At 45.8% G+C, this 27,760-nt stretch overlaps 1 protein-coding gene across 1 annotated transcript; it reads right to left on the bottom strand.

Annotated features, from left to right (window-relative positions):
• Positions 1 to 11,655: 11,655 nt before the first annotated feature.
• Positions 11,656 to 27,290, bottom strand: TXNDC9 (thioredoxin domain containing 9). The gene is made up of 5 exons (XM_039520791.1): positions 27,140 to 27,290; positions 18,786 to 19,004; positions 16,279 to 16,397; positions 15,083 to 15,337; positions 11,656 to 12,711 (listed from the first exon to the last, which is right to left on the bottom strand). The coding sequence occupies exons 2-5, from the start codon at positions 18,972 to 18,974 to the stop codon at positions 12,594 to 12,596; spliced, it is 681 nt and encodes a 226-aa protein (XP_039376725.1). The 5' UTR covers positions 18,975 to 19,004; positions 27,140 to 27,290; the 3' UTR covers positions 11,656 to 12,593.
• Positions 27,291 to 27,760: the final 470 nt, after the last annotated feature.

Raw genomic sequence — 27,760 nt, 5'->3', positions numbered from 1 at the left:
CCATGAGAGATTTTTTGATACACACTGGAGCAGCTATCAGCTTAACCACATGGGGGCAGAGGAGACCCTCAGAAGGAACTCTGGCAATTGTAGGGGCAATGGCTGGGGAGACACAGTTAACCCTGAGGCAGAGACAGATCAAAGGAATCTAGAGGGAAGGGGAGATTATGTGGGGTTGTAATGATATGCTTAATCTGTTGGGGGCAGGAGATTCACACAAACTAGGATTTAGCCAATTGAGTGTGTTTACTGGGGCAGACGCAGGATGGACAGGGCTATACCATTCCTATGGGGATAGCCCAGGGGTCTCAAACTCAAATGACCCCGAGGGCCGCATGAGGACTAGTGCATTGGCCCGAGGGCCGCATCACTGACACGCCCCCTTGCTGCCCCTGGCCCCACCCCCAATCCACCCCTTCCATGAGGCCCCGCCCCTGCCCTGTCTCTTCTCCACCTCCTCCCCTAAGCGCGCGGCTCCCCGCTCCTCCCCCCTCCTTCCTGGCGGCCCGGCCCCGGCGGGGTCCCGCTTCCCTCCCCCACCCCCCGGCCCGGCCCGGCGGGTCTCGCTTCCTTCCCACGGCCGGGCCCCGCCCCGGCGGGTCCCGCTTCCCACCCAGGCCCGGCCCGGCCCCGGCGGCTCCCGCTTCCCCTTACCCGAGCGCGTCTCGGCGAGGCCTGAGCTTCCCGCTCAGAGCCGCGGGGTGAGGGGGCGGGGCTGTGAGCGCCACGCTGAGCGCAGCGCTCAGCCCAGAGCTCCCAGCCCCGCCCCCTCCCCATGCGGCTCGGATCGGGGCGGGGCTCAGGCGCTCGGACGGAGACTCGGCGCTCTATGCGCCGAGGCTCCAGGAGAGGGGCGGAGGCGGGAGCCTCCGCTTTTCTCTTGGGGGCCCCTGCGGAGCCCGGGGCCCGGGGCAAATTGTCCCCTTTGCCCCCCCCCTCTGGGCGGCCCTGGGGAGCTCCGCGGGCCGCAGGGAAGAGCTCCACGGGCCGCATGCGGCCCACGGGCCGCATGTTTGAGACCTCTGGGATAGCCACTATGACCATTAAAGTGGCACATGCCCTCCCACCACCCCAGGCAGGGTGGGAACACATTTCTCTGTGGTGTCAAGTATCAGAGGGGTAGCCATGTTAGTCTGGATCTGTAAAAGCAGCAAAGAGTCCTGTGGCACCTTATAGACTAACAGACGTATTGGAGCATGAGGTTTCATGGGTGCATCTGACCAAGTGGGTATTCACCCACGAAAGCTCATGCTCCAATATGTCTGTTAGTCTATAAGGTACCACAGGACTCTTTGCTGTCATTCCTCTGTGGGCTAAGGATAACCTGGATTGTGGTAGGGGCAGCATGGAGATACTGCTAGAAGGAGGGGACCCTCCCGCACAGAAACAATATCCTATTCCTCCGGAGGCATTGGCAGAAGTGAGGGCAACTATTTGGGAATTGGAACAGAGGGGATTGATTAAAGCAGTTGCATCCCCTTGTAATGCTGCTGTGTGGCCAGTGAGAAAGCCAAACGGTACCTGGCACCTCACTGTGGATTACAGGGCACTAAATGCTCTGGCCAATTCACCAGCCTTAGTAGTGGCAGCGTACCCTGAAATGCTAGCCTGTATTGGACCCCAAATGAATTTTCACTGTTTTGGACCTAGCAAATGGGTTTTGGTCTCTGACACTAGCTACCTTGTGTCAGTATAAAACTGCATTCACATGGGAGGGAGGACAATTCTGCTGGACAGTCTTACCCCAGGGATATCGGGACTCCCCTGCAATTTTTCCCAGATACATGAGACAGGCTCTGGAGGGGGTGGATTCAGCAAGGTGCATACAATATGTACATGACCAGTTGCTAATGTCAGAGACAGAGGAGGAAGACAGGGAACTAACCGAGCAGGTCCTGAAAGCTTTGGCAAGAGCAGGGTTGAAGGTCAATGGGCAAAGGCTCAGATGGGACAGACAAGAGTGACCTTCTTAGGAGTGGAAGTGACCCAGATGGGAAGGGAAATCAATAAGGGATGGTTGCAATTGATCCAGTCCCTGCCACTGCCGATGGATGTTAAAACCTTGCAAAGTTTTCTGGGTCTAACTGGATTTTGCAGGGATTTTGTGGCCAATTATGCAGAAATAGCCCAGCTTCTATATGACCTAACCTGAGCCTCAACTTGGGCGTGGTCAGGAAGTACTGAGGAAGTGAGAGTACTAAAGGAAAACCTGGCCAGTGCTCCAGTGCTGGCCTCCCTAGATGGGGAGAAACTCTTTTATCTGTACCCTTTGGTATCTGACACCATCATTGGTTGTGCATTAACACAGGAGTATGGAGCAGAGAACCAACCTGTGACCTTTGCCTCTCGACTTTTGAGTGCTGTGGAACTGAAGTATGGATGATGTGAAAAGGTGTTGTACACCTACTGGGGGATAGGGAAATTCAAATACCTCACGGGAATGCAGAAAGTAATAGTCCGATCTCATCATGACCTCCTGCGGCTGCTAAACATGCATATTGTCTTACAGGGACAAGTGAGCGGACAGCATATTGCCAAATGGTTGCTGGCTCTACAAGCAGAAAACATTAAAGCAGAAGTATTAAAGTACCCATAGTCTGGGTAGCCAGATTACATCTGGCTGGCACCCCACACCAACGTGAAGCCAGGCCAGGTAAAACCCCAATCAGGTAAAGGAGGGGACACTGGTATGGTTTTTAGATGGAAGTTGTAGGTACCAGGGGGGACAGAAAACTGCAGGCTTAGCTGTTGTGGGAATCAAAGGAAATGAGACAGTCAGCACCATTGGTTTCTCACTAGAAGCAAGGTCAGCTCAGAAAGCAGAACTGGCAGCCTTGCTAACAGCTTTAAATGGAGTGGATCCCAAACTTAAGCCAGAATGTTGGGTGGTGGTAGATTCAGATTATGTATTTCGTGGGGCCACATTAATGCTGAGATGGTGGGCAGATAATAATTTCAGGGCAACAGACGGCTCCACAATCAAGCATGCTAACTGGTGGAAGCGAGTGGAGAAGCTGTTTTACATAGCTCAATGTGGTAAAGGCACACAAGAAAACAGGACCCCTAAGCAAAGGGAATAATCATGCTGATGCAGAGGCCAAGCAGGCTGCAACAGAGGTACCCCGCTGGTCCTGGGAGCCAGAGAACAGCATGCTTGTAGCGGTGATAACAAGAAGTGGGGTGGATACAGATCGGGGAGGATGAATTTGAGAGTTGGAAGAATCTGACCCAGGACTGGCAGGCATCATGGAACTTGGGGACAGGCATGTGCCAAAGGTGGAACTAATGGAAGGGATTTGGTTTGTCTTAACAGCTGAGGGACCAGTAAGGCCAGGGCTGTCCTTACCCATATGCAAAGTACGCAGCTACGTAGGGCACCAGGAAACTTGAGGCACCAAATTCCCTGGTGCCCTGCGCAGCTGTGTACTGCTCTACCCCCGCCCTGCCTCTTCCCGCTCCTGCTTCACCCCCAGCCCTGCCCCTTCCTGCCCCTGAGGACTGCAGCAAGGCCGGGCCTGCACTCATTGGCAGCAGGAAGTGAAGGGACCCGGCCCCAGCCCTGCCGCCGGTGAGTGCTGGGGGGTGGTTCCTCCCTACACCTGAAGCCAGCCCCCCTGCCCCCGTGGAGCCTGGGGCCCCACACCCCACCCTCACGGAGGGGTTGCGGAGGGCCCCAGAATAGCTACGGACGGCCCTGAGTAAGGGTGTGCCCTCAGGGAAGCTGGACGGCTTTCTTAATCTGGGTGCGTGGGAGCGTGGCAGGGGGACACCCCGGGTTTGAGGAGGCACTGGGAACTTTAAAAAGGTTGTTCTGGTGGCCAGGAATGACAGCTGATTTAATATCACATCTGGAACATTGTTTGGACTGTACCAGACACAACCCACCTCACACGGTGCTAAGGGGAGAATTAATGAGACAAGCCCCAAGGGGACTTTGGGAAAGAATACAAATTGACTACACAGGACCCCTACCACCAGATCACAGAAAAAACTGATTCATGTTGGTGGTAGTGGATGCTTTCAGCAGGTGGGTGGAAGCTTTCCCCACAAAGTATCAAACTGTCCGGGTAACTGCTGAAATACTGGTAAATGAGGTATTCATTCGCGGGGGGGGGTCCCAAAGGTGATTGACTCAGACCAAGGAGCTGCTTTCTGGTCAGATCTGTTAGGGATGCTATCAGCCCTCACTGGAGTCACACAATTGTTCCATATTGCTTATCACCCACAGGCTGCGGGGCAGGTGGAACGCATGAACCTCACCATTAAAAATGAGCTAAGAAAGGGAGTGGAAATGGGAGGGAAAAACTGGTCACAGTTACTGTCCTTTGTCTTAATGAGAATAAGGGCCCGAGAATCAAAGGGCACAAGATTTTTTCCATATGAGGCTCTCATGGGAAGGCCCATGGAACGGTTGGAAAATCTATTTACCCCAGTACCCGGGGAAGTCCCTACACATGGCTTAACACAAGAATGGATTTTAACTCTAATCGACCATGTAAAACAGGTACAGCAAGCAGTGGCCTGCCAAGACAAGCAAGGAGCAGCAAGGAGAGTCAAAGCAGGGTATGACCTGCCCGGGGAGCGTGATCTACCCACAGTGGGAGATCTAGTGATGTACAGGATTCCAGGTCACCACCATCCATTCCCAGCTTCTAAATGGAAGGGTCCATCTCTTGTCCTTGACCAATTAGGGCTCAGTCTGCTATTATTGGGTACAGAGAATGGAGGATGGGAGTGGATTCACTGCACACAAATAAAAAGGTACAAACAGGGTATTGGAAAGGGGATGTGTAAATTGTGTTATGTGTGTATTTCAGGTTAATTCAAAAAGGAGAAAATGATGAAAATTCCTTGGCCCTGAATGGAACAATTATTAGTGCTAATCACAATTGTCACATTTACAAATTCTGTTAATCTCCCACGATGTGAAGTGTCAAAAGGAGGAAACCCATGAATGGCTACACATGCAACTTGTGGTAATAAAGCTAATGAAGACTGTGAAAAGCTCCCCATAGACAGATGTCCCACTAATACTCCAACAGGAATTTGGCAGTGTCAGTATATGATTTATAGATTAGATGCGGGAATCACAACCCAGTGGAGAATATCAAATTTATCAGGAAATATTGCATGGTACTCCCTGGGTGCGGCCAGGATTAATGATAGTGGAAAACACAGTTATCCAGCTATGTGGTTTGTTACAGAGGGTCCAAAGAATATAACCCTCTGGTCTCCTGCAGCAAATGAAACCCTCTTGGGAAAATACAGCCCCACATTTAGGGTGTGATATTACCATATGTAACCACAATAGTACTTCCATGGAAGATAATCCCTGAAGGTGTGATTGTTATATATTACATTGGGTGTAAAATCCCCTTTTGGAAACTGGGTGTATGATGAGTTAACCATTTTATAGAATGTAACCCTACAGGTGATATGGATGCCAAGTTAGAAGAATCCAAATTTAAAGTGGCCACAGCCTGGAGCCAAGAATATTCCCCGACAAACAAATGTAGGGAAGCCATTGTGTGAGCGGGTGCAGCAGCACTTTTTAATGTGTCCTTTCACTCTATTACACGGGTGGTATGCCCCGAGGAATGGTGGGTGGACCAAATTAATCCTAATTGTAGTATGTACATAAAAGGATTGAAACAGCAATTCAATTGGTGGGTGAGGGGACACACCTGGAATCGTCGTCAAAAAGGGGTTTGTGGGCAGCAGGGAACACGATGCTGGGTACATGGATCTGGGGGACGAGCGGGTAACCAAACAATTAGTAAGCCAAAATGTGAGATTTCAACAACAAATTAATGATTTAATGACATAGCAACTATCGGCAGTTGCTACAGGGTGGAGCACAGCAGTAGAGGTAAAGTTGCAGTTAACTCATTGGGCAGGGGACCTCGTGACATGGGTGGGGGATGGCTTCAGAAGATTAACATGGGGAGAAGTGTGTGTAGATATTCAAAATACTCAGTTAATAATGTTAATGGATATTATAAGAGATGCTTGGTCAGAACATTGGCCTTCAGTATTAAATCGGGAGGCTAGCCCATATTTATCCACAATTGCAAAAACATACTCATCTACCTGGAAAAATAACATCCCCAACCTGTGGGGACAGTTCTTGTATAATTGTTACTGATACCGTAGGAAGGAAATGCAAATAAGGTGGTCCCCTTGAGCCCTATGGGAGTAACTAGGGAAGGGAGAGTTCGTTGGGAGCCACTAGGAAATAGGTGGGGGAGTGGAATGGGGTTAAATTGGACTGTCATCACATTAAACAGTTGTATATCTAGAGGAGGAATATGGATGTGCCCCTCGTATGACTATGGAGGAGCAGGATCAATGGCCTATTGCAAAGTGGGGGGCATTTAGGGGTAATGTATATGGGGTATGGTGTATTCTGTTGGCAATGGATGCAGTCCTGCAATATAATACTAGGCAGCAAAATCCTTCCGGTATATGACCAAATTATGAACTTCTATACACTGCCACCTGGACTGTGGTGCACCAATGGATCAGTGGACTTAATTGTTGTAAACAATCGAACCAGCATCTACTACCCCATGCCGTATCAAGTAGTTGAATTGGTATAGACAATACCAAATTTCACTGTGGATATTCAATGGACACAATACAGATAAGAGTACACAAAGATTACAAGAGCAACTTGCTGCAAGCACCAACAGTTGGACACACAATACACACTACAGGATGGCACTGACAAAATTTTAACCCTATCAAAGGAGGAGAAGCAGTGTTTTTGGTGGTGGCCAGGATGTTGGACCATACTGCAGTGGTCAGGACTCTTGGTGTTGCTGTGGATTATCATAGCAGCTGGTGTATTTTTAACTGTATTTGTGTTACGTTGCATATGGCACAACCCTTAGAGAACAGCCACTAATTATAACCTATAAGTAATGTAGTAAGCCCTCCTCTCCCCCCCTCCCCCCGTGTACTAAACAACCCAGACCCAACCTTCTCGTGCCCTCTATGATGGGAAGTCTGGAACACTAACTGGAATAGGTGTGGTATGCCCGTACAAGAGAAGGTGCAGGGCATAGTACTACACAAAGGGCAGTGGGACAGATTGAATATCAACACCTTCCACCTTGATGCCTGGCCCTATCAGGAAGTGTGTCGCCATATGTCCTATGCTTTTCCAGGGATAACTGGGCAGCAGGACCCCAAAAGGAAAAAGAAAAAAAAAGGGGTGCAGTGTTAGGACATAGATAGTCAGTCCTGTCTGTAAGGGCCTATACTTTAAGAATTTAGGTATATGTTTATCATTTAGCTACTTATAGAGGTATGAAAGAATCAAAATCACTGTCTGCCTGTGTAAGGGCCTTCTCTCACTGTGACAGTCTGAGGAAGTAAGTTGGGATTCGAAAATAAGGAAAAAGGAACTTGGATTTAAGCTTGCTGGAAGTTCACCCCAATAAACATCAACGGACTTCAGGTATGTTGCTTTGTTCACGCAAGAAGGACCAGGGAAGGGGGAATGTGAAGGAATAAGCCCCCTAACACCATTGTTTGAAACAGACCTTAAATTCTATATTTACTTGGAGTACTTCTTTAAGGGGATGAAATCACATGCATCTTACAAAATAGGATAGCCTACTTTTGGTTTTGTTTACCAGTTTTAGCCTATATTTTAAGAAGGAATATACTGGAAGCAGTCCTGCAAGTATCCGCCTGAAATACATAATTGCGTATCAGATTCAAACTAATGTGCATATTGTAAGGAGACTATGATAGATATTCTGAAAGTGAGACATACTGAATAAATAACCATAAATGCCAAGATTTCAGCAACAGCAATAGTTTTACTTTTCCTAGGGCCTGTAGAGGGTGTAGTGTTTGGGGTGATGGCTAATAGTTACATGTTTTCCCAGTCAAAGCAAGTAGAACTCGCTTTTGTTATAACACTCATAACACATGAGATTTTAATGCACGGAAAAACCTGTTTTGGCACTTTGGCAGGGCAGAAAAGGTGGGGGAGTTGCGTTGTATGTAAGAGAGCAGTATGACTGCTCAGAGCTCCCGTATGAAACTGCAGAAAAACCTGAGAGGCTCTGGATTAAATTTAGAAGTATGAACAACAAGGGTAATGTCGTGGTGGGAGTCTGCTACAGACCACCAGACCAGGGGGATGAGGTGGACGAGGCTTTCTTCCAGCAACTAACAGAAGTTGCTAGATCACAGGCCCTGGTTCTCATGAGTGACTTTAATCACCCCGATATCTGCTGGGAGAGCAATACAGCAGTGCACAGACAATCCAGGAAGTTTCTGAAAAGTGTAGGGGACAATTTCCTGGTGCAAGTGCTGGAGGAACCAACTAAGGGAAAATCTCTTCTTGACCTGCTGCTCACAAACAGGGAAGAAATAGTAGAGGAAGCAATAGTGGATGGGAACCTGGGAGGCAGTTACCATGAGATGGTCGAGTTCAGGATCCTGACACAAGGAAGAAAGGAGAGCAGTAGAACAGAGACCCTGGACTTCAGAAAAGCAGACTTCGACTCCCTCAGGGAACTGATGGGCAAGGTCCCCTGGGAGAATAACATGACAGGGAAAGGAGTCGAGGAAAGTTGGCTGTATTTTAAAGAATCCTTATTGAGGTTGCAGGAACAAACCATCCCGATGTGTAGGAAGAAAAGTAAATATGGCAGGCGACCAGCTTGGCTTAACAGTGAAATTCTTGCTCGTCTTAAACACAAAAGAACAGCTTACAAGAAGTGGAAGATTGGACAAATAATCAGGGAGGAGTATAAAAGTATTGCTCAGGCATGCAGGAGTGAAATTAGGAAGGCCAAATCACACTTGGAGTTGCAGCTAGCCGGAGATGTTAGGAGTAACAAGAAGGGTTTCTTCAGGTATGTTAGCAACAAGAAGAAAGTCAAGGAAAGTGTGGGCTCCTTGCTGAATGAGGGAGGGAACCTAGTGACAGAGGATGTGGAGAAAGCTAGCGTACTCAATGCTTTTTTTGCCTCTGTCTTCACAGACAAGGTCAGCTCCCAGACAGCTGCACTCTGCAGCACGGTATGGGGAGGAGGAGACCAACTCTCTGTGGAGAAAGAAGTAGTTCGGGACTATTTAGAAAAGCTGGACGAGCACAAGTCCATGGGGCCGGATGCACTGCATCCAAGGGTGCTAAAGGAGTTGACCGATGAGATTGCAGAGCCATTGGCCATTATCTTTTAAAAATCATGGCGATCGGGGGAGGTCCCGGATGACTGGAAAAAAGCTAATGTAGTGCCCCATCTTTAAAAAAGGGAAGAAGGAAGATCCAGGGAACTACAGGCCAGTCAGTCTCACCTCAGTCCCTGGAAAAATCATGGAACAGGTCCCTCAAAGAATCAATTCTGAACCACTTAAAGGAGGGGAAAGTGATCAGGAACAGTCAGCATGGATTCACCAAGGGCAAGTCATGCCTGACTAACCTAATTGCCTTCTATGATGAGATAACCAGCTCTGTGGATGAGGGGAAAGCAGTGGATGTGCTATTTCTTGACTTTAGCAAAGCTTTTGATACAGTCTCCCACAGTATTCTTGCCAGCAAGTTAAAGAAGTATGGGCTGGATGAATGGACGGTAAGGTGGATAGAAAACTGGCTAGATGGTCGGGCTCAACGGGTAGTGATCAATGGTTCCATGTCTAGTTGGCAGCCGGTATCAAGTGGAGTGCCCCAAGGGTCGGTGCTGGGGACGGTTTTGTTCAATATCTTCATTAACGATCTGGAGGATGGTGTGGACTGCACCCTTAGCAAGTTTGCAGATGACACTAAACTGGGAGGAGTGGTTGATACACTGGAGGATAGGGATAGGATACAGAGGGACCTAGACAAATTAGAGGATTGGGCCAAAAGAAATGTGAGGAGGTTCAACAAGGATAAGTGCAGAGTCCTGCACTTAGGATGGAAGTGCTAAAACTAGGGACCGAATGGCTGGGCAGCAGTTCTGCAGAAAAGGACCTAGGGGTTACGATGGACGAAAAGCTGAATATGAGTCAACAGTGTGCCCTTGTTGCCAAGAAGGCTAATGGCATTTTGGGTTGTATAAGTAGAGGCATTTCCAGCAGATCGAGGGAAGTGATCATTCCCCTCTATTCAGCACTGGTGAGGCCTCATCTGGAGTACTGTGTCCAGTTTTGGGCCCGACACTACAAGAAGGATGTGGATAAATTGGAGATAGTCCAGCGGAGGGCAACAAAAATGATTAGGGGGCTGGAGCACATGACTTATGAGGAGAGACTGAGGGAACTGAGATTGTTTAGTCTGCAGAAGAGAAGAATGAGGGGGGATTTGATAGCTGCTTTCAACTAACTGAAAGGGGGTTCCAAAGAGGATGGATCTAGACTGTTCTCAGTGGTAGAAGATGACAGAACAAGGAGTAATGGTCTCAAGATGCAGTGGGGGAGGTTTAGGTTGGACATTAGGAAAAACTTTTTCACTAGGAGGGTAGTGAAGCACTGGAATGGGTTACCTAGGGAGGTGGTGGAATCTCCTTCCTTAGAGGTTTTTAAGGTCAGGCTTGACAAAGCCCTGGCTGGGATGATTTAGTTGGGTTTGGTCCTGCTTTGAGCAGGGGGTTGGACTAGATGACCTCCTGAGGTCCCTTCCAACCCTGAGATTCTATGATTCCCCACAACAGAGACATGAATATCTAGTACTTGCATTGGTGGAGTGGATTTATTGTTCTTTCAACAAGATAACTGTTCCCCTGCTGTTAAGCTAAAATTTTAACTAGCATCTGCTCTGTTAAGAAGTCAATAAACTTAAAACGTGCGACTTGCTGACAGCTCTATGGGTAAAAAACATCACAGTCATGCTAAACTACTTTTAGAAGGAACAACAACCAGCAGCATCCGAATTCAAATAACTTTATTTCAATGTACATGAACTGAAACAAAATATAATTGAGATTTACAGACTTAAGAGAAATATATTGCTGGGCTGGCCCATTGGCAAGTGTTCTTCACTACTAAGCAGTGAGAATGGTTAGATTTCCAGTCTTCACCTTGCTTGTTGGGCCAAAAAGGAGCTGGAAGTGCCACAGATGCTTATTCCTCAAGAGGACTTGCATTGCTCTGCAATTAAGAACTAGTGTTTATGAACACTGAAGAAGAAACCCATCCATTCTTCAGCTAGATAAACTAAACTCCATGCTAGCCTCAGAGCTGAGAGAGAGAGAGAGAGAGAGAGAGAGAGACCTCTTCTGAAAAAAATACATCTATTATACTAAAATCCTACTTCACTTGTGCTATTGTGGAAATTGCAGCTTTCAAATATTAGGTTTCCACCGCAATTTTGTTTTAGTTTCTTTGCACAGTCCACAATTTTGCATACAGTTGAGGTTTACAACACACGTTTTCCCCATTAATATATTAAATTATCTTCAGTTCTACAGTGTTTTCCAGAGTTAGCAGAGACAGCAAAGCAATCACTACTGATCTTGCCTAATTCTGTGGATGCTGACCATACAGTATCTCAGTATGGACAAGTCTTGACAAAGCAGACAGGGCATGAAGGAGACCACTGTAGCAGGGCATACTGCACTAACAGTCAATGCCTGTAATACGTAAATGGCTAACGTGACAACTTGATTTCTACAGCAGTTGTGTTAAGACTTAGTTTTCTGAATTTTATATTGTACCGGTTATTTTATTTTTTTTAAATGAATGTAATATAGGTGCAAAATTTGCAGTAATAATATAATAGCTGAGTTGTTTATATTGTAGGTCTACTGTGGCTTTTCCAAATTACTGCTATTAAAAAAGGTCCATTGTTACTTTTCTGCAATTTTCCATGTCTTATCTGTAACTAGGCCACAATTATTTGAAGATCATCTTGTGATTCAGGTAAGGCCTTATACATTACTGAAGAGCAACAGCGCAGTAAAATATATTGCACTGCATCAAATTAAAAACAAACACTGTCCCTCCTGATGTTCTTATCCTACCTCATCTTTTGTACAAGCATCTGCTCTAAAATTCACAACCACAGAATTTATATTACATAACCCTGCAAGCAAGGTGGTTTCAGTACACTTGTTGCAGCTGAACCAGAAGGTAATAGCACACATCAACATGTGCTATACGTACTTGGTAAATGGGAAATTCTTTTGCCAATTTACTTGAAAAATTACAAAAGTTAAGACTGTTTTACAATTTATAGTCCAATGTAGTTAAGTTAGTCAATGCTACACTATGGCACTATAAGATAAGCAATGCTTTAAGATGCACTACTCCGGAAATAGTTATTTGCAATTCTTACATCTTTACATTTCCTTTATTGAAAATATGATAAATGGTATAAAATACTGAGATGCAAATTTTGGAAATGTTTTGAAATAACAGATTAAATTTATGGTCAGTTCCCAGATGATACCTGGTTCAAAGGGGCTCAGATTTTCAACTTACTTCCAAAGACAAATAGTTGGAATTTCTTCGAATGTGAATGAGTTTATAAAGTTGTACAGAAAAATGGAGTATTATGTGCAAACATACCGAAATCAATAGACTTTATAAAAACATTCCTAGAAATGTACCAGGCTTAAACAAAAAATGATATGCAAAGATTTATAGCTGAGCTTTTAGTCGTCATCAGAATCTGAATCATATTTCTTTCCTCTGATAGTTTTCTTATCCAGCTTTGTGACAATGGTTCCAGATTTCTTTTGGCTCTGAAAAGGTGGGTCCATCAAGTTTCCACTAGAAAGAAATAAAATGTTGCTGTTTAAAGCGAAAAGGTAAAAATATATTAACAGACAGCAGCACAGACCCAGAGAAGCAGCTAGTTGGACAAATCTGTTTAAAGAAAGAGGGGTTGGGATCAACAGTGGGTAGGAGGAGCATGTTCTTTCTATACCCTTAACCCCCCCCCCCACCACCACCACCACTAAAACCAGAGATTGCCAGAGAAAGTAAGACTAAGGCCTTGGCTACACTTGCAAGTTAGAGTGCATTAAATCAGCCCCGGGCGCCCTAACTCCTGAGGTGTCCACGCTGGCAAGGCACTAAGAGCGCCTGGACTCTGCAGCAGGAGTGCCCCTGGTAATCTACTTCCAAGAGAAGCATAGAGCTTGCTGCCCCCTGGCTGAAATCCCTGGGTGTCAGTATGGACAACGTGTTGCATTACTGTGATTGGCGTCCGGAAACATCCCATAATCCCTTGAAGTCAAGTGATCACTCTGGTCATTGTTTTGAACTCGGCTGCAGGCATGTGGATATCCCCTTTCAACGCTCCATTTCTGACAGCCAACTGCTTATCTGCTCCGGGACAAAGCAAACCATAACTGTGGAATGCTGCTGCTGCCCAGTCAGGCGTTTGTGCGTGTGGGGGGCTGATGTCAGGGTTTCCCCCTGCTGCTGTCTGAACTTACAAGACAGAATGCTGACACACTCTCTGCCCCCCAAAACACACTCTCTCCCCCCACATATTCACAACATACTCCCTGTCACACTCCACCCTCACCCCATTTGAAAAGCACACTGCAGCTATGTGCACGCTGGGATAGCTACCACAATGCACGGCTCTCTGTGGCACTGCAAGAGCTGCTAATGTGGCCACGCCACTGCGCTTGCAGCTGACAGTGTAAACAAATGGCAGCGCTTTCCCTGCTGCTGTCTCCAAGGGCTGGTTTAACTCCTGGCGCTCTACATCTACAAGTGTAGCCAGGCCTTAAGACAGCAAGGTTGTACTCTCTTTCTTATGCAGCTGCCTCCTCTTAAGCAAGGTTCCTGAGGAGAGCTAGTCAGGGGCCCAGAGAGCAGGACATATGAGACTAGGATTCCAGAGTAGTGTGGACATACAGAGCCTTCACACAGATGGCTGTAGCCTACAGTGGATCCCTGGTGATCTGCAGGGTTTGTGGCTCATTTTGTTCCTAGATGGGAGAAACTCTGTAAGGAGAACCTAATACAGGTTTCCTCCCACCTCATCCCTTCCTCTAAGTTTTATCACGTGAGGAATGAGCCAGCTCATCAATATTTACTAGATTCAAGACACTACAGCATTCACAGAATAGGTTTTTTTCATATAAATTACAATCCAGCAAGTCCATTTGTTGAACCCTATTAATATATTCTCTTTGGCCACCTCCTCTCTGCTTGCTTGCTACTGTTGTGGAAAAAAGGGGAAAGGAAAGAGGAAGCGGACATTCCCCCAGACACAGTTAACAATCAATGAAGTGCCCAAACGAAAACAGAGTTCTAGAAAGGCACTGAAAAAATACAATACTTAAGACTAGGAGTGTGTTAACTATAGCTTAGCTCCGATGAGACTCCAATACTGTTCCCATTCCAAACAGTGGGCTTCTTTTTAAAGTAGAAGGAGAATACATTCTACAATTTGGAGATTTAACATTCAAATAAATGCAGATGAGTTTAATGGAAAAACTTTCCCTATTTTTAATAACTTAGCTTTAAAAAAGCCAAGAATATTAAAAGCCAAAGAAGGTACATTAATGTGATATCAAGGTTGACCTTTTAATCGCATAAATCAGTAAATTCAGATCGCAGATCCCACAATACCTTAATTCTACCCCTGGTTTTTACTATCGATGTCTTTCTATTAATGATCACAAGACACAAGGCTATGTGACAGTTCTTTGCAAATGCAACGTAATAGAAATCATTTGCACTTTTTTCAGTAAGAGACTTTTTAAAGTCAAATGATATTTAACCTACATTTTGCTATCACCTTGGACAGGCACATGCCCCATACCCAGCTGAACAGTGCAAGTGTGAAGATATCATGTAAAGACTGAATTGGTTTGGGAGGAAAGGCTGGGCCTTCAGCTGACTTATTAAGAAGCAGCTGTAAAGAGAGTGGGTGGGAACTGGTTATCCTAAAGCCCAAAGCCAGAGTTTTGGGAAAACTTCCTTTTCTCAGGAGTTTCCTGAGAGGCACTTCCCTTTGTTTTCCTTGCCCAAGGTTTATTGCTGTAACAGCTGGATTATTAGCTCACTTTGGTCTTGGGCACACTAAACATCAACATGATCAACAGAGTCTTCATGCAAAAAATGAATCTGTAAATATAACCCTCACACATTAACTTTAAAAACCAAATATATTCATTACCTGTAATTAATTATATCTGAACAGCCTAATCTCCATTCTAGGGTTTCTGTGGTAAAGTCATCCGTATTACCAAGATCAGTAAAGCCAACAATAAAATCTTGTGTTTTTCCATCTTTTACTAATGCTAGAGTGGGAATTACTTTGATGCCCAATCTCTCGCACAGGAATGGAGATTTTTCAGCATTTAATTTCAGGAATTTTGTTTCAATGTGTTTTTTTGAAAGTGCTGCCAAATGCTTGTCTATTATCAGGCATCTGTGAAAAAAAAAATTCAAATACTTATGAGTTATGTATCACAAAGACCATAAATCATTTCAGTCTACTTCAGTGCTGAATTCTTATTATTAAGGTCATATTTGAAGAATCAACATTACAGACATAACTTGTTACTTTTGGTTTTACTTTTAGGGAAAAATAAAATATTCCAATCAGTTTACTAATATTCAAGAGCTTCAACTTGCATTATCTGGATTTCAAGGTTATCAAAATAAGTGACTTGGAATTGTGGTTGGGGAAATTGGGATAACACGTTCCTTCCTTGAAGTCTCTGGCTGCTAGCAATTCATAGGAAATGTTCTCATCTTTCATTAGGGCATGTTCTTGCTCACACTGAAGTACTTGAGAATTTTGTTATTGAACTTCAACAGGAACAAGATCAGGCCCAAGTATTTAAGAAGCAATCTAGTGAGATTTGTTCAGTGATTAACAATCACCCCCAATTTTTTTCCTCTGCTACCAAGTTTTCCAATGACCTTTTTCTGGGGATAAACTCACTATTTCAAAATGAATTTTACCTAGTTCCCTTACCCTAGCTCCTTTCTTGGCATGGCTGTTCAGCTTAATATTAATGAACTGCCTGCCTCAAAGCTAAGCAACAATGATGATGTGAAGCAAAATGCTCCCCTAGAAATCCTGTCTACAGACTGTCGTGAATATTTTCAGATATCAATTTACTAAGCTGGTCAACATAATCATTTGATGTTATAAGATATGCCCCATGTTAAATGTTTAGATGCTTATTTAGTTTTAGTAGAAACATGACTGATTGCAGGCCCCCCTGCTCTATGAGATTTGACAGATCTGTTGATTTTAAAACCGCTATATTCAGTTTCACTTGCTGCTTTTAGAATAGTTTATTTACTTTTACACATTCTTAGCATCACAAGAGTCTCTTTAAAATAAGGTATTTACTGTACCTGAAGGTTGTATCTTTATAGAAATGGCAAACCACATTTTTACTCCCTTTGACTTCTTGAAAAAAGTCTCTCTCACTTGGGATTTCTCTATATTCTCCATGTCCTTTTGAGAGCCATTCCTAATGATGAGAAAGCAAAAAGTTAGTACTATGTTTCTTAATTGTATTTAATCTATTCTGAGAGCAATATTACTTTTAGAGAACTCCCTGACATGTTATAAAAATATATTTATATTCAATTAAAAAAAAAAGTGCCACCTGAAAGCTTAAAATCCTCTCTTTTTTCTTTCTTTTCTTTCTTTTTTTTTTTTTTTAAAGAGGGGAAGGGGCAGGAGAGTTTTACTGGTAAACATTTGAAGTCAAACTACTTTTCCCTCTTCACCCCTTCTTCCCCTGCACAGTGGATGAAAAACCACTGGTTTGAACATGGCTGCTGCGTTAATCTGCCCATATTTTTTTTTTTGGTGGGGTAGAAGAGGAGGAGGAGTCATTGCTTTGTTGAGAGCTGCAGTCCTTATACAGAATACGATATGCTTCCATAGTATAACCTCCTACGAAGAATAGATTAAACCGCCAGTATTCAAGAGAGGGTATAAACCCCAAAGTTCTTTCAACAATTTTGGGAGCCTCAAAGTTGCAATGCGGACTGCCCTCTTCAGAAAGTAATTGTATACTGAAAAAAATTCACCAAAGCATGACATCTATCACCAAAAAAACCCCACCACCACCACACACACACACACAGAAAGCATGGCACAGCACACTTTAAAACTGATTTACTTTCAGTTGTCCCTATATAGAAAATGCAGATCAATACTGTATTTTTAAAACTTCTGAAACATGCATTAGCATCTCAACATTATAAAGGTCACCAGAGGTGGCTTTACAACAGATAGATTAAGTATTTAAATAATCTTTAAAAACGACAATTGTATACAAACAAAAAAGTCCTCAAACATCTAGGTTCAATCCAAATACCCCAACGTAAGCATGTTTTCCAGAACAACATGCACGCAATTATACACACAAAAATGCATGCTTGTTTACAGATACTGAATGCACAGTTACAATTTCACAAGGGAAAAGTTATAATGGGACATGTAAATTGCAGTAATTGCATGATTAGGTGTGCAGATGTGTGCCTGCAATTTTGAAAGTCTAGCCCTTTATAATAAAAATTACTTTGCACTCATTGGAGAAGGATTGAGTAAGCTAGATGTTTACAAGCAGTACTTGCTTTTCCAAAGCTAAATCTCAAGTTGCCTATTTTTTAATGTTAAAACAAAGCAGTTTTAACAAGATGCCAGTGCAAAAAAAAAAAAAAAAGTGTTACCCTAAAAAGGAGTGAACTGAATTAAAAGGAGGTCATAAATATCCTGAATGTTGTCCATGCTAGTATAGCCTAATTATTTTGATTTTTTTAATCAAGAGACTACAAAGAAGAAGAAATAGAAAGAGAGTCAACAACAAACTAAACTGTTCTTCAAGGAAAATCAGCAATAGAGACAGACGTTACATATCAAAAAAATATCTTCAGGTCTACCTTGAGTCAGAACTATTAAGATTCCATATCCCTCAGCATTCCAGCCTAACAATGACAGATATTCAGCTGCATCCACATCTCAAAGCCTGGCATTGGCCTCTACCATTCCCTTCACAACTGGAATGCCCTCTTTCCACCTCCTATTACTGCCCAGTTTCATAGTTTCTGAGGCTTGACCATACTAGGCAGGGAAACCCAACGGAATTCCCTATTTGCAGCTCAAGTTCCACACCGGTTGCTAAGAAAACCCAAACTATGTTGCAAAAGATTTTTGGGAAACATCAAGATCAATAGCTTAATGAGATGGTTGCAACAGCAAGGTAGGATCATTTCCTGCCCCTGCAAAAAGACATGAGCAAGTAAGTTTTCTTCACATACATCCCAAAGTCTTACTGGATTGTGAGAAGCCCCTTTGCAGAATGAGGATAGGCGACCAGCTCTCTAAAGAGCTGGGAGAGGCAATGCATCATTCCTTTTGTAAAATGCCTCAAAACATAGAGAGGGAGGGACTTGCATACTACCACAAGAAGACTTCAAATGTTTAGAAGTTTGGAGGAGAGGGATCCCTAAGGTCTGCTGGCATGTGTGCATTACTGGTGTTTTCAGTCAATAATATTTGAGGTCTCAATCACCTGAATATTAACATAATCAAATCCAAATATCAGTTTATTTGTTTCCCCTTCTCTTAATCCAGATTTTTTTTAAATACACTTTTGTATAATTTTGATGTTACCAAACTGTTCTAAATCAAGGCCAAAAATTCAAATGTGTTAGACATGTTGTATTCTACGATTCTATGCCAAATTTCAGCCCAAAGCAAGTGTACTACTATTCAACACCTACCCTCCCCCAAGATTTTCTATCAAACACAAACAGAATCAACGATGGTAGTCTTTGCTATAGTGCATAAAGCATCTGATCCCATTCTTTGAGGTTCAGAATCTAAAATGCTGCCAGAAAATTACTTGTTTCTGCTGCTGGGATTTCTTTAGTGCTTCAAGCCTCCTTTCTTTAAGGCGTTCCAATTCATCTTCATCCATCTGGTCCAATTTCTGAATCTCAGCATCCAGCTGTTCTTCCACTACTTTAGTAGTCTGAAGCATTTGGTTTTCCAGAACTTTTGAAAACATTTCAACAGAAGTATCAGCAGCCATTCTTCTGGATATTCAATACACTCCTTGTAGCTGCAAAACATAAAACATGAAAGTAGAGATGAATACCATAAAACAATACCTATTTTAAGCCTTTACTTCATATCCTGATCAAGCCAGTCTCTTATCTATAGAGTGCTGTGTAGCAAAACTGGGGGTGGAGAAAAGAGAGACAGTACCTATCCTATTAGGAACTAATATGCAGACAGTTGTTTTCTTCAGGGGGATTTACAACTCTGTAGACAATACTTACACCGTACACACGCAAGAGAACAAAGATTCCAGTCATATCCCATTCTCTGACTCCCTAGGCCAGCTGCTAAAATAGCACATTCAGCTTCTTGGAGAGGGAAGCCCAGGTTCACAAAGGCCTCTTCAGTCTCAGTTTTAGGCACCACTATGATCCACAACACGAATGCCTGGCTTCCGCCTAACTCTGTAGGTGCCTAAACTCATCCAGTACCTAAGTTTTCAGTGTAGAAGTTCCCTACCTATGTTTCTGCCTGTGGCCATGTGCACTGCTGCCTCCCTGTAGGTGTCTGGATACCTCTCTCATGCCTAAGGCCCAGCTCAATCCACAAACCAGGGGAGAAAGGCTCTCCTCTGCCTAAATCACACTTAGGTCCTGAACTGGTAAGTGTTTGCAGAGGCTGCCTAATGCCACACAAAACAGCCTGGAGAAGAGTGGGAGGTGGATCTCTCTTATAATCTTTAGCAGCGTGTTTAGGATACTCACCCAGGATGAGACCCTATGAGGAGGGATCTGAACAGGGATCTGCCACCTGTCAGGTGAGTGAGGCCTGGTCTACACTACGCGTTTAAACCGAATTTAGCAGCGTTAAACCGATTTAACCCTGCACCCATCCACACAAGGCTCTTTATATCGATATAAAGGGCTCTTTAAACCAATTTCTGTACTCCTCCCCGACGAGAGGAGTAGCGCTGAAATCGGTATTGCCATGTTGGATTAGGGTTAGTGTGGCCGCAAATCGACAGTACTGGCCTCTGGGCAGTATCCCACAGTGCACCATTGTGACCGCTCTGGAAAGCAATCTGAACTCGGATGCACTGGCCAGGTAGACAAGAAAAGCCCCGCGAACTTTTGAATTTCATTTCTTGTTTGGCCAGCGTGGAGAGCTCACCAGCACAGGTGACCATGCAGAGCTCATCAGCACAGGTAACAATGCAGTCTCCTGAGAATTGAAAAAGAGCTCCACCATGGACCGCACGGGAGGTACTGGATCTGATCGCTGTATGGGGAGAGGATTCCGTGCTAATAGAACTCCGTTCCAAAAGACGAAATGAAAAAACATTTGAAAAGATTTCCAAGGCCATGATGCAGAGAGGCCACACCAAGGATTCAGTACAGTGCCATGTGAAAGTTAAGGAGCTCAGACAAGCCTACCAGAAAACCAAAGCAGCAAACGGAAGGTCGGGGGCAGGGCCGAAAACATGCCGCTTCTACGCTGAGCTGCATGCAATTCTAGGGGGGGGTCTGCCACCACTACCCCACCCCTGTCCGTGGATTCCGAGGTGGGGGTGGTAATCTCAGCCATGGCTGAGGATTCTGCGGACGGGGAAGATGAGGATGAGCTTGCAGAGAGCACACAGCACTCCGTTCTCCCCAACAGCCAGGAGCTTTTTCTCACCCTGATGGAATTACCCTCCCAGCCCTCCCAAGCAACTATCCCAGACAATGAAGCCATGGAAGGGACCTCTGGTGAGTGTACCTTGTAAATATAAGACATGGTTTAAAAGCAAGTGTTTTTTAATTATTAATTTGCCCTGAGGACTTAAGATGCATTCGCGGCCAGTACAGTTATTGGAAAAGTCTGTTAACATGTCTGGGGATGGAGCGGAAATCCTCCAGGGACATCTCCATGAAGCTCTCCTGGAGGTACTCCAAAAGCCTTTGCAGAAGTTTTCTGGGCAGGGCAGCCTTATTCCATCCTCCATGGTAGGACACTTGACCACGCCATGCATGTAGCAAGTAATCTGGAATCACTGCATGACAAAAAGCCTAGCTGTGTATGGTCCCGGTGTTTGCTGGCATTCAAGCAACATCTGTTCTTCATCTCGCTGTGTTATCCTCAGGAGAGTGATATCGTTCATGGTAACCTGGTTGAAATTCAGGAATTTAATTAAGGGGACAGAGATGGCCATTCCTACTGGGCTGTTTGCCTGTTGCTTAAAAGAAATCCTTCCTTGCAGGTAGCCAAGCAGGGGGAAGGGGTGATTGGCGCTGAGCTTTATCGCGTTTGGCTAGCAGGGATCTTCCCTGCTACCAGCCACGCAGTGGGGGGAGGGGTAAAGCGATCATCCCAGTGAATTGGATGGGGTGGGGGGTTCTGCTGATGCATGTTAACAGGAAAGAAGCAGCACTCAACGGGCTTTGCTTGGTATTTGGGAAAGGAGGGCACTGTGTATATGAAGGCTGCAGAAGCCGAAAGACAATGGCTTACCATGGCCGCATGCAAGCCGAATTCTGCTGCCCGGACCTGCGTCTGTGAGATCTCCAACACCAGAGCCACAGGCACCCAATATTAAGATGCAAAATGCGACCTTGTACTGAAATCACATGTGCTATGTAAGGTGAATAGTGTTGTTCACCGTGAAAGAGTATAACCATTGTTCTGTAAAATGTATCTTTTTAAACACTTCTCTCCCTTTTTTCCCTCCTTCATGCAGCAGCAAATTTTTCAAGCCTCCCTACTCCATCCCGAAGGCTAGCTCAGATAAGGCGGCGGAAAAAAAAAGACGTGAGACGAAATGTTCTTGGAAATCATGGAAATGAACCGCAATGAAAGAGCTCATCTGAATGAGTGGAAGGACGTATCATCAAATTACAGGAAAGATGCCAGTGAACGTGAGAACAGGAGGGATGCTCGAGATGAGAGGTGGCGGCAGGAAGATCAGAGGAGGCATGATGCCACACTGGGGCTACTGCGTGATCAAACTGACATGCTCCGGCATCTGGTGGAGCTTTAGGAACAGCAGCAGGATCACAGAGTGCCGCTGCAGCCCCTGTGTAACCACCCTCACCATGTTCCATATCCTCCTCACCCAGACATGTAAGAACGCGTGGGGGAGGCTCCGTGCACCCACCCACTCCACCCCCGTGGACAACCCAACCAAAAGGCTGTCATTATTTTGAAATTTTTTTAGTGGCCTTTTCCTTCCCTCCTCTCCTCCTCCCAAACCACACCCGGGCTACCTTGTCAGTTCTCTCCCTCTTTTTATAATGAATTAATAAAGAATACATGATTTTTAAACGATAGTGACTTTATTTCCTTAAGCAAGCTGTAATCGAAGGGGAAGGGTGGGTTGCTTACAGGGAATGAGTCAATCAAGGGGGGGGGGAGGTTCATCAAGGGGAAACAAACACAGCAGTCACACCGTACCCTGGCCTGTGATGAAACTCATTTTCAAAGCTTCTCTGATGCGCACCGCTTCCTGGTGTGCTCTTCTAATCGCCCTGGTGTCTGGCTGCGCGTAACACTGGTCTACAATTTTTGAGAAGTCGTCTGCTTCAGAGATAAAATGTGCTATTTATTATGTATTTTGATGTGCTGAATTCAAATATGACAATTAAAACAACTGATTGGCTACTGTTTCTAAGTTATGTAAGTTTTTACATTTTATGTCTATGTATATTGTGTAGATAGAGTTTTAATCATAAATTGTAAACCTAGGTCTTTTCATGTGTTTATGGTTGCTTTACATGATAATATTTCACCTGTCCTGTTTATGTAACACTTTAAAAATCAGCAAAAGGGTTATATAAATAAAATGTATTATGAAACAAAAGGGAAAAAACTATTATGTACATAGTTTAGTCCTATTCAGTGTCTACTCGGCGTTTCTTGGCTTGTCTCTTGTATTCATTAAATGGAGCATCTCTTGTCACTGTCCAGCAAGAGTCTGCAAGCATTGATGGGCTCCATTTGCCCTGATAGCATTTCTCCATTGTTGCAATGTCCTGGTGAAATCGCTCACCGTGCTCGTCGCTCACTGCTCCACAGTTCGGTGGAAAAAAATCTAGATGGAGTGCAAAAAATGTATCTTTAGTGACATGTTGCAACCAAGGCTTTTGTATGCCTTGAGGAGGTTTTCCACCAACAACCTGTAGTTGTCTGCCTTGTTGTTTCCGAGAAAATTTATTGCCACTAACTGGAAGGCTTTCCATGCCGTCTTTTCCTTGCCACGCAGTGCATGGTCAAATGCATCATCTCGAAGAAGTTCACGAATCTGAGGACCAACAAAGACACCTTCCTTTATCTTAGCTTCACTTAACCTTGGAAATTTTCCACTGATGCACTTGAAAGCTGCTTGTGTTTTGTCAATGGCCTTGACAAAGTTCTTCATCAGACCCAGCTTGATGTGTAAGGGTGGTAACAAAATCTTCCTTGATTCAACAAGTGATGGATGCTGAACACTTTTCCTCCCAGGCTCCAATGACTGTCGGAGTGGCCAATCTTTCTTGATGTAGTGGGAATCTCTTGCACGACTATCCCATTCGCAGAGAAAACAGCAGTACTTTGTGTATCCAATCTGCAGACCAAGCAAGAGAGCAACAACCTTCAAATCGCCACAAAGCTGCTACTGATGTTGGTCATAGTTTATGCACCTCAAAAGTTGTTTCATGTTGTCATAGGTTTCCTTCATATGGACTACATGACCAACTGGAATTGATGGCAAAACATTGCCATTATGCAGTAAAACAGCTTTAAGACTCGTCTTCGATGAATCAATGAACAGTCTCCACTCATCTGGATCGTGAACGATGTTGAGGGCTGCCATCACACCATCGATGTTGTTGCAGGCTATAAGATCACCTTCCATGAAGAAGAATGGGACAAGATCCTTTTGACGGTCACGGAACATGGAAACCCTAACATCACCTGCCAGGAGATTCCACTGCTGTAGCCTGGAGCCCAACAGCTCTGCCTTACTCTTGGGTAGTTCCAAATCCCTGACAAGGTCATTCAGTTCACCTTGTGTTATGAGGTGTGGTTCAGAGGAGGAGGATGGGAGAAAATGTGGGTCCTGTGACATTGATGGTTCAGGACCAGAAGTTTCATCCTCTTCCTCTTCCTGGTCTGACTCAAGTAAGAATGATTCTGGTGCATCAGGAACCAGCAGTCCTTCTCCGTGGGATACTGGCATGTTGGATAATGTTTGGATAATGATGGAATGTTTGGATAATGCACAGTCCACTTTTTCTTCTTTGACACACCTTTCCCAACTGGAGGCACCATGCAGAAGTAACAATTGCTGGTATGATCTGTTGGCTCTCTCCAAATCATTGGCACTGCAAAAGGCATAGATTTCCTTTTCCTGTTCAACCACTGATGAAGATTTGTTGCACAAGTGTTGCAGCATGTGTGTGGGGCCCACCTCTTGTCCTGATCTCCAATTTTGCAGCCAAAATAAAGGTGATAGGCTTTCTTAACCATAGTGGTTATACTGCGCTTTTGTGATGCAAAAGTCACTTCACCACAAACATAGCAGAAGTTATCTGCACTGTTCACACAAGTACGAGGCATCTCTGCTCACTTTGGCTAAACAGAAATGTGTCCCTTTGCAAAATCAAACACTGACAAATAAGAGAGCACGACACTGTATGATTTCTAGAGCTGATATAGGGCAATTTGTTCAGCAGAGTGATGTAAGCTTCGTTATGATTGCATCATCCATGACTTCTAGGAATAACATGATGCAATTCATATCATGTATGACGCAATACCAGCTTCAGATTGCATCATTCATTGTTTTGCCTAAAAAGCAAGTACTGTCCAAACCCAGTCATAGATTTATTCATAGATCCAGTCAAAGATGTATTTTAGTCATTTCTGGTTTAAATTGAGATCCCTTCCCTTTATAACTCACTTATCCTCCGCCATTCCCAAGTCAAGGGTCGTATATACTGACCCAATAGCATAACTTGAAAACTAGAGCCAATCAACAATTTTAAGCATCATTTTTGTTCTCAGTGACCCAGAATTAGTAAAGTTTGACTACATTTATTTCAGAAGCATTTTGGTGTAGAGCAGTGTAATCAGCGGCCAGGTGGTTTGCCTCAGCCTCCCACCCCGCCATAAAGGTCTCCCCCTTACTCTCACAGAGATTGTGGGAGCACACAGCAAGCAGCAATAACAAAGGGGACATTGGTTTGGCTGAGGTCTGAGCGAGTCAGTAATGTGCACCAGCGTGCCTTTAAACAGCCAAATGCACATTCTACCACCATTCTGCACTTGCTCAGCCTGTAGTTGAACAACTCCTGACTACTGTCCAGGCTGCCTGTGTATGGCTTCATGAGCCATGGCATCAAGGGGCAGGCTGGGTCCCCCAGGATAACTACAGGCATTTCAACATCCCCAACTGTTATTTTCTGGTCTGGGAAGTAATTCCCTTGCTGCAGCCGTTTAAACAGAGTAGTGTTCCTGAAGACGCGAGCGTCATGAATTCTTCCCGGCCATCCCACGTAGATGTTGGTGAAATGTCCTTTGTGATCCATCAGTGCTTGCAGCACCATTGAAAAGTACCCCTTGCGGCTTATGTACTGGGTGCCCTGGTGCTCCGGTGCCAAGATAGGGATATGGGTTCCATCTATCGCCCCACCACAGTTAGGGAATCCCATTGCAGCAAAGCCATCCACTATGACCTGCACATTTCTCAGAGTCAATACCTTTCGTAGCAGCAGCTTAATAATTGCTTTGGCTACTTACATCACAGCAGCCCCCACAGTAGATTTTCCCACTCCAAATTGATTCCCGACTGACCGGTAGCTGTCTGGCGTTGCAAGCTTCCAGAGGGCTATTGCCACTCGCTTCTCAACTGTGAGGGCTGCTCTCATCTTGGTATTCTGGCGTTTCAGGGCAGGGGAAAGCAAGTCACAAAGTTCCATGAAAGTGCCCTTATGCATGCGAAAGTTTCGCAGCCACTGGGAATCGTCTCAAACCTGCAAAACTATGCGGTCCCACCAGTCTGCTTGTTTTCCGGGCCCAAAATCGGCGTTCAATGGCTAGAACCTGCCCCATTACCATCAGGATCTCCAAAGCGCAGGGGCCCGCGGTTTGAGATAATTCTGTGTCCATGTCCTCATCACTCTTGTCACCGCGCTGCCATAGCCGCCTCCTCCTCGCCTGGTTTTGCAGGTCCTGGTTTAGCATAGACTGCACGATAATGCGCGAGTTGTTTACAACGTCCATGATTGCTGTCTTGAGCTGAGCAGGGTCCATGCTTGCTGTGCTATGGCGTTTGCACAGTTCACCCGGGAAAAAAGGCGCGAAACAGTTGTCTGCTGCTTTCACGGAGGGAGGGGTGAGGCTGTACCCAGAACCACCCGCGACAATGATTTTTGCCCCATCAGGCACTGGAATCTCAACCCGGAATTCCAAGGGGCGGGGGAGGCTGCGGGAACTATGGGATAGCTACGGAATAGCTACCCACAGTGCAACGCTCCAGAAATCGACGCTAGCCTCGGACCGTACACGCACACCACCGATTTAATGTGCTTAGTGTGGCCGCGGGCACTCGATTTTATACAATCTGTTTTAAAAAAAACAGTTTCTGTAAAATCAGAATAATCCCGTACTGCAGACATACCCTGAGAAACTGATTGCTCTGGGCAGCAGCATAGGCTCAACCTTCCTCTGTGGAGATCCTCCTCGTGTAGAATTTCAGACACACATCGTACCAGGGACAAGGAGCAGGGGGGGTTGGGCGGGGCGGAGATTCGAGAGCCAGTTCCAGAAAACGGGCATCAGCCCCACTTCCCACCAGGGGAGGTGAGGCGGGGGCGGGGCGGGGCTGTCTGACGTGCTATGGGCACCCCCACCCCCCAGCTGTTACCCCCTGCAGCTCCTGCCTAGTGCGGGGCGGTGGGGGGGGGGGTCCACCAGCTATAGGGCGACAGGGCCCCGAGCCCGGCAGCAGCTAAACACAACGTATTGCGCACGCGCGGCTCGCGCCAGCTGCAACAGCTGCGTTCACCGGCTCCAACGCCCCCGCCCCGGACAAACCGCCCCTGGCGATCCCAGCCCCGCGCGAAAGGAGCCCGCAGCCGGGCCCCTGGGCCCACAAGGGAAACGCTGCCGGACAGGACGCGCCGCCCACAGTCCCGTCCCCGTCCCCGCCCCGCAGGCCCGGCGCCGGCGCCCCCTCACCCTGTCCGCGCGTGCCGGTCTCGCGGCCTCAGCTCGTGCCTGGCGAATCCGATGATCGTTGACTCGCCTCGCACCAGGGAGGACGGTGGTGACGTGAGAGGCCGCAGTGCGCAAGCGCCTTCACGCCAGGACCCAGCGCCACGGCGGCCACGGAGAGGGAGCGAGACAAGGGCGCAGGAGGGACCCGCTGAGCGAGGCGCTCGCTGCTGCTGCCAGCGCCCCCTCTGGCCGGAGGGCGAACAGCGGCAACAGACGCACGCTCCCTGCCAGGCCCAGCCCCAGCCCCAGCCCTCCCCTTTACTGCCCCCTGCTGCCCAGCTCCAGGCTGCCCCTCCTTATTGCCCAGCCCTAGGCTCGCCCCCTCACTGCACCCTGCTGCCAAGGCCAGAGGAGGAAATTTCCCACCCCCTCCCTCCTCAGGCATGGGGGTGAGCACTGTACACAACACAAAACAAGGGACGCTCTGATGCACTGGTGTGGCCCGGTGAACAGGGAGTCAGACTATGGGATTCACAGACCTGACACCTGACTTAGGTAAATAGTTTTCCCTCACTGTGCCTCGCCTCTCCTCTCTGTAAAACAGGCACAACAGCGTCACCCTACGTCCCAGGGGTGTTGTTT

Source organism: Mauremys reevesii, linkage group 1 (genome assembly GCF_016161935.1).
Source record: "Mauremys reevesii isolate NIE-2019 linkage group 1, ASM1616193v1, whole genome shotgun sequence".
NCBI lineage: Eukaryota > Metazoa > Chordata > Testudines > Geoemydidae > Mauremys > Mauremys reevesii.
Note: the sequence above shows the minus strand (reverse complement) of the source record. Positions and strands in the feature narration are given on the sequence as shown.

What these genes read in the sequence shown, in the direction of transcription:
- TXNDC9 (XM_039520791.1), bottom strand. Translation starts at nt 18,974, where the DNA reads ATGGCTGCTGATACTTCTGTTGAAATGTTTTCAAAAGTTCTGGAAAAC. An exon ending in AATCCCAGCAGCAGAAACAA is followed by an intron (nt 16,398 to 18,785) that starts GTAATTTTCTGG and finishes TCTCATCATTAG; the next exon opens with GAATGGCTCTCAAAAGGACA. An exon ending in TCAGATATAATTAATTACAG is followed by an intron (nt 12,712 to 15,082) that starts GTAATGAATATA and finishes ATTTCTTTCTAG; the next exon opens with TGGAAACTTGATGGACCCAC.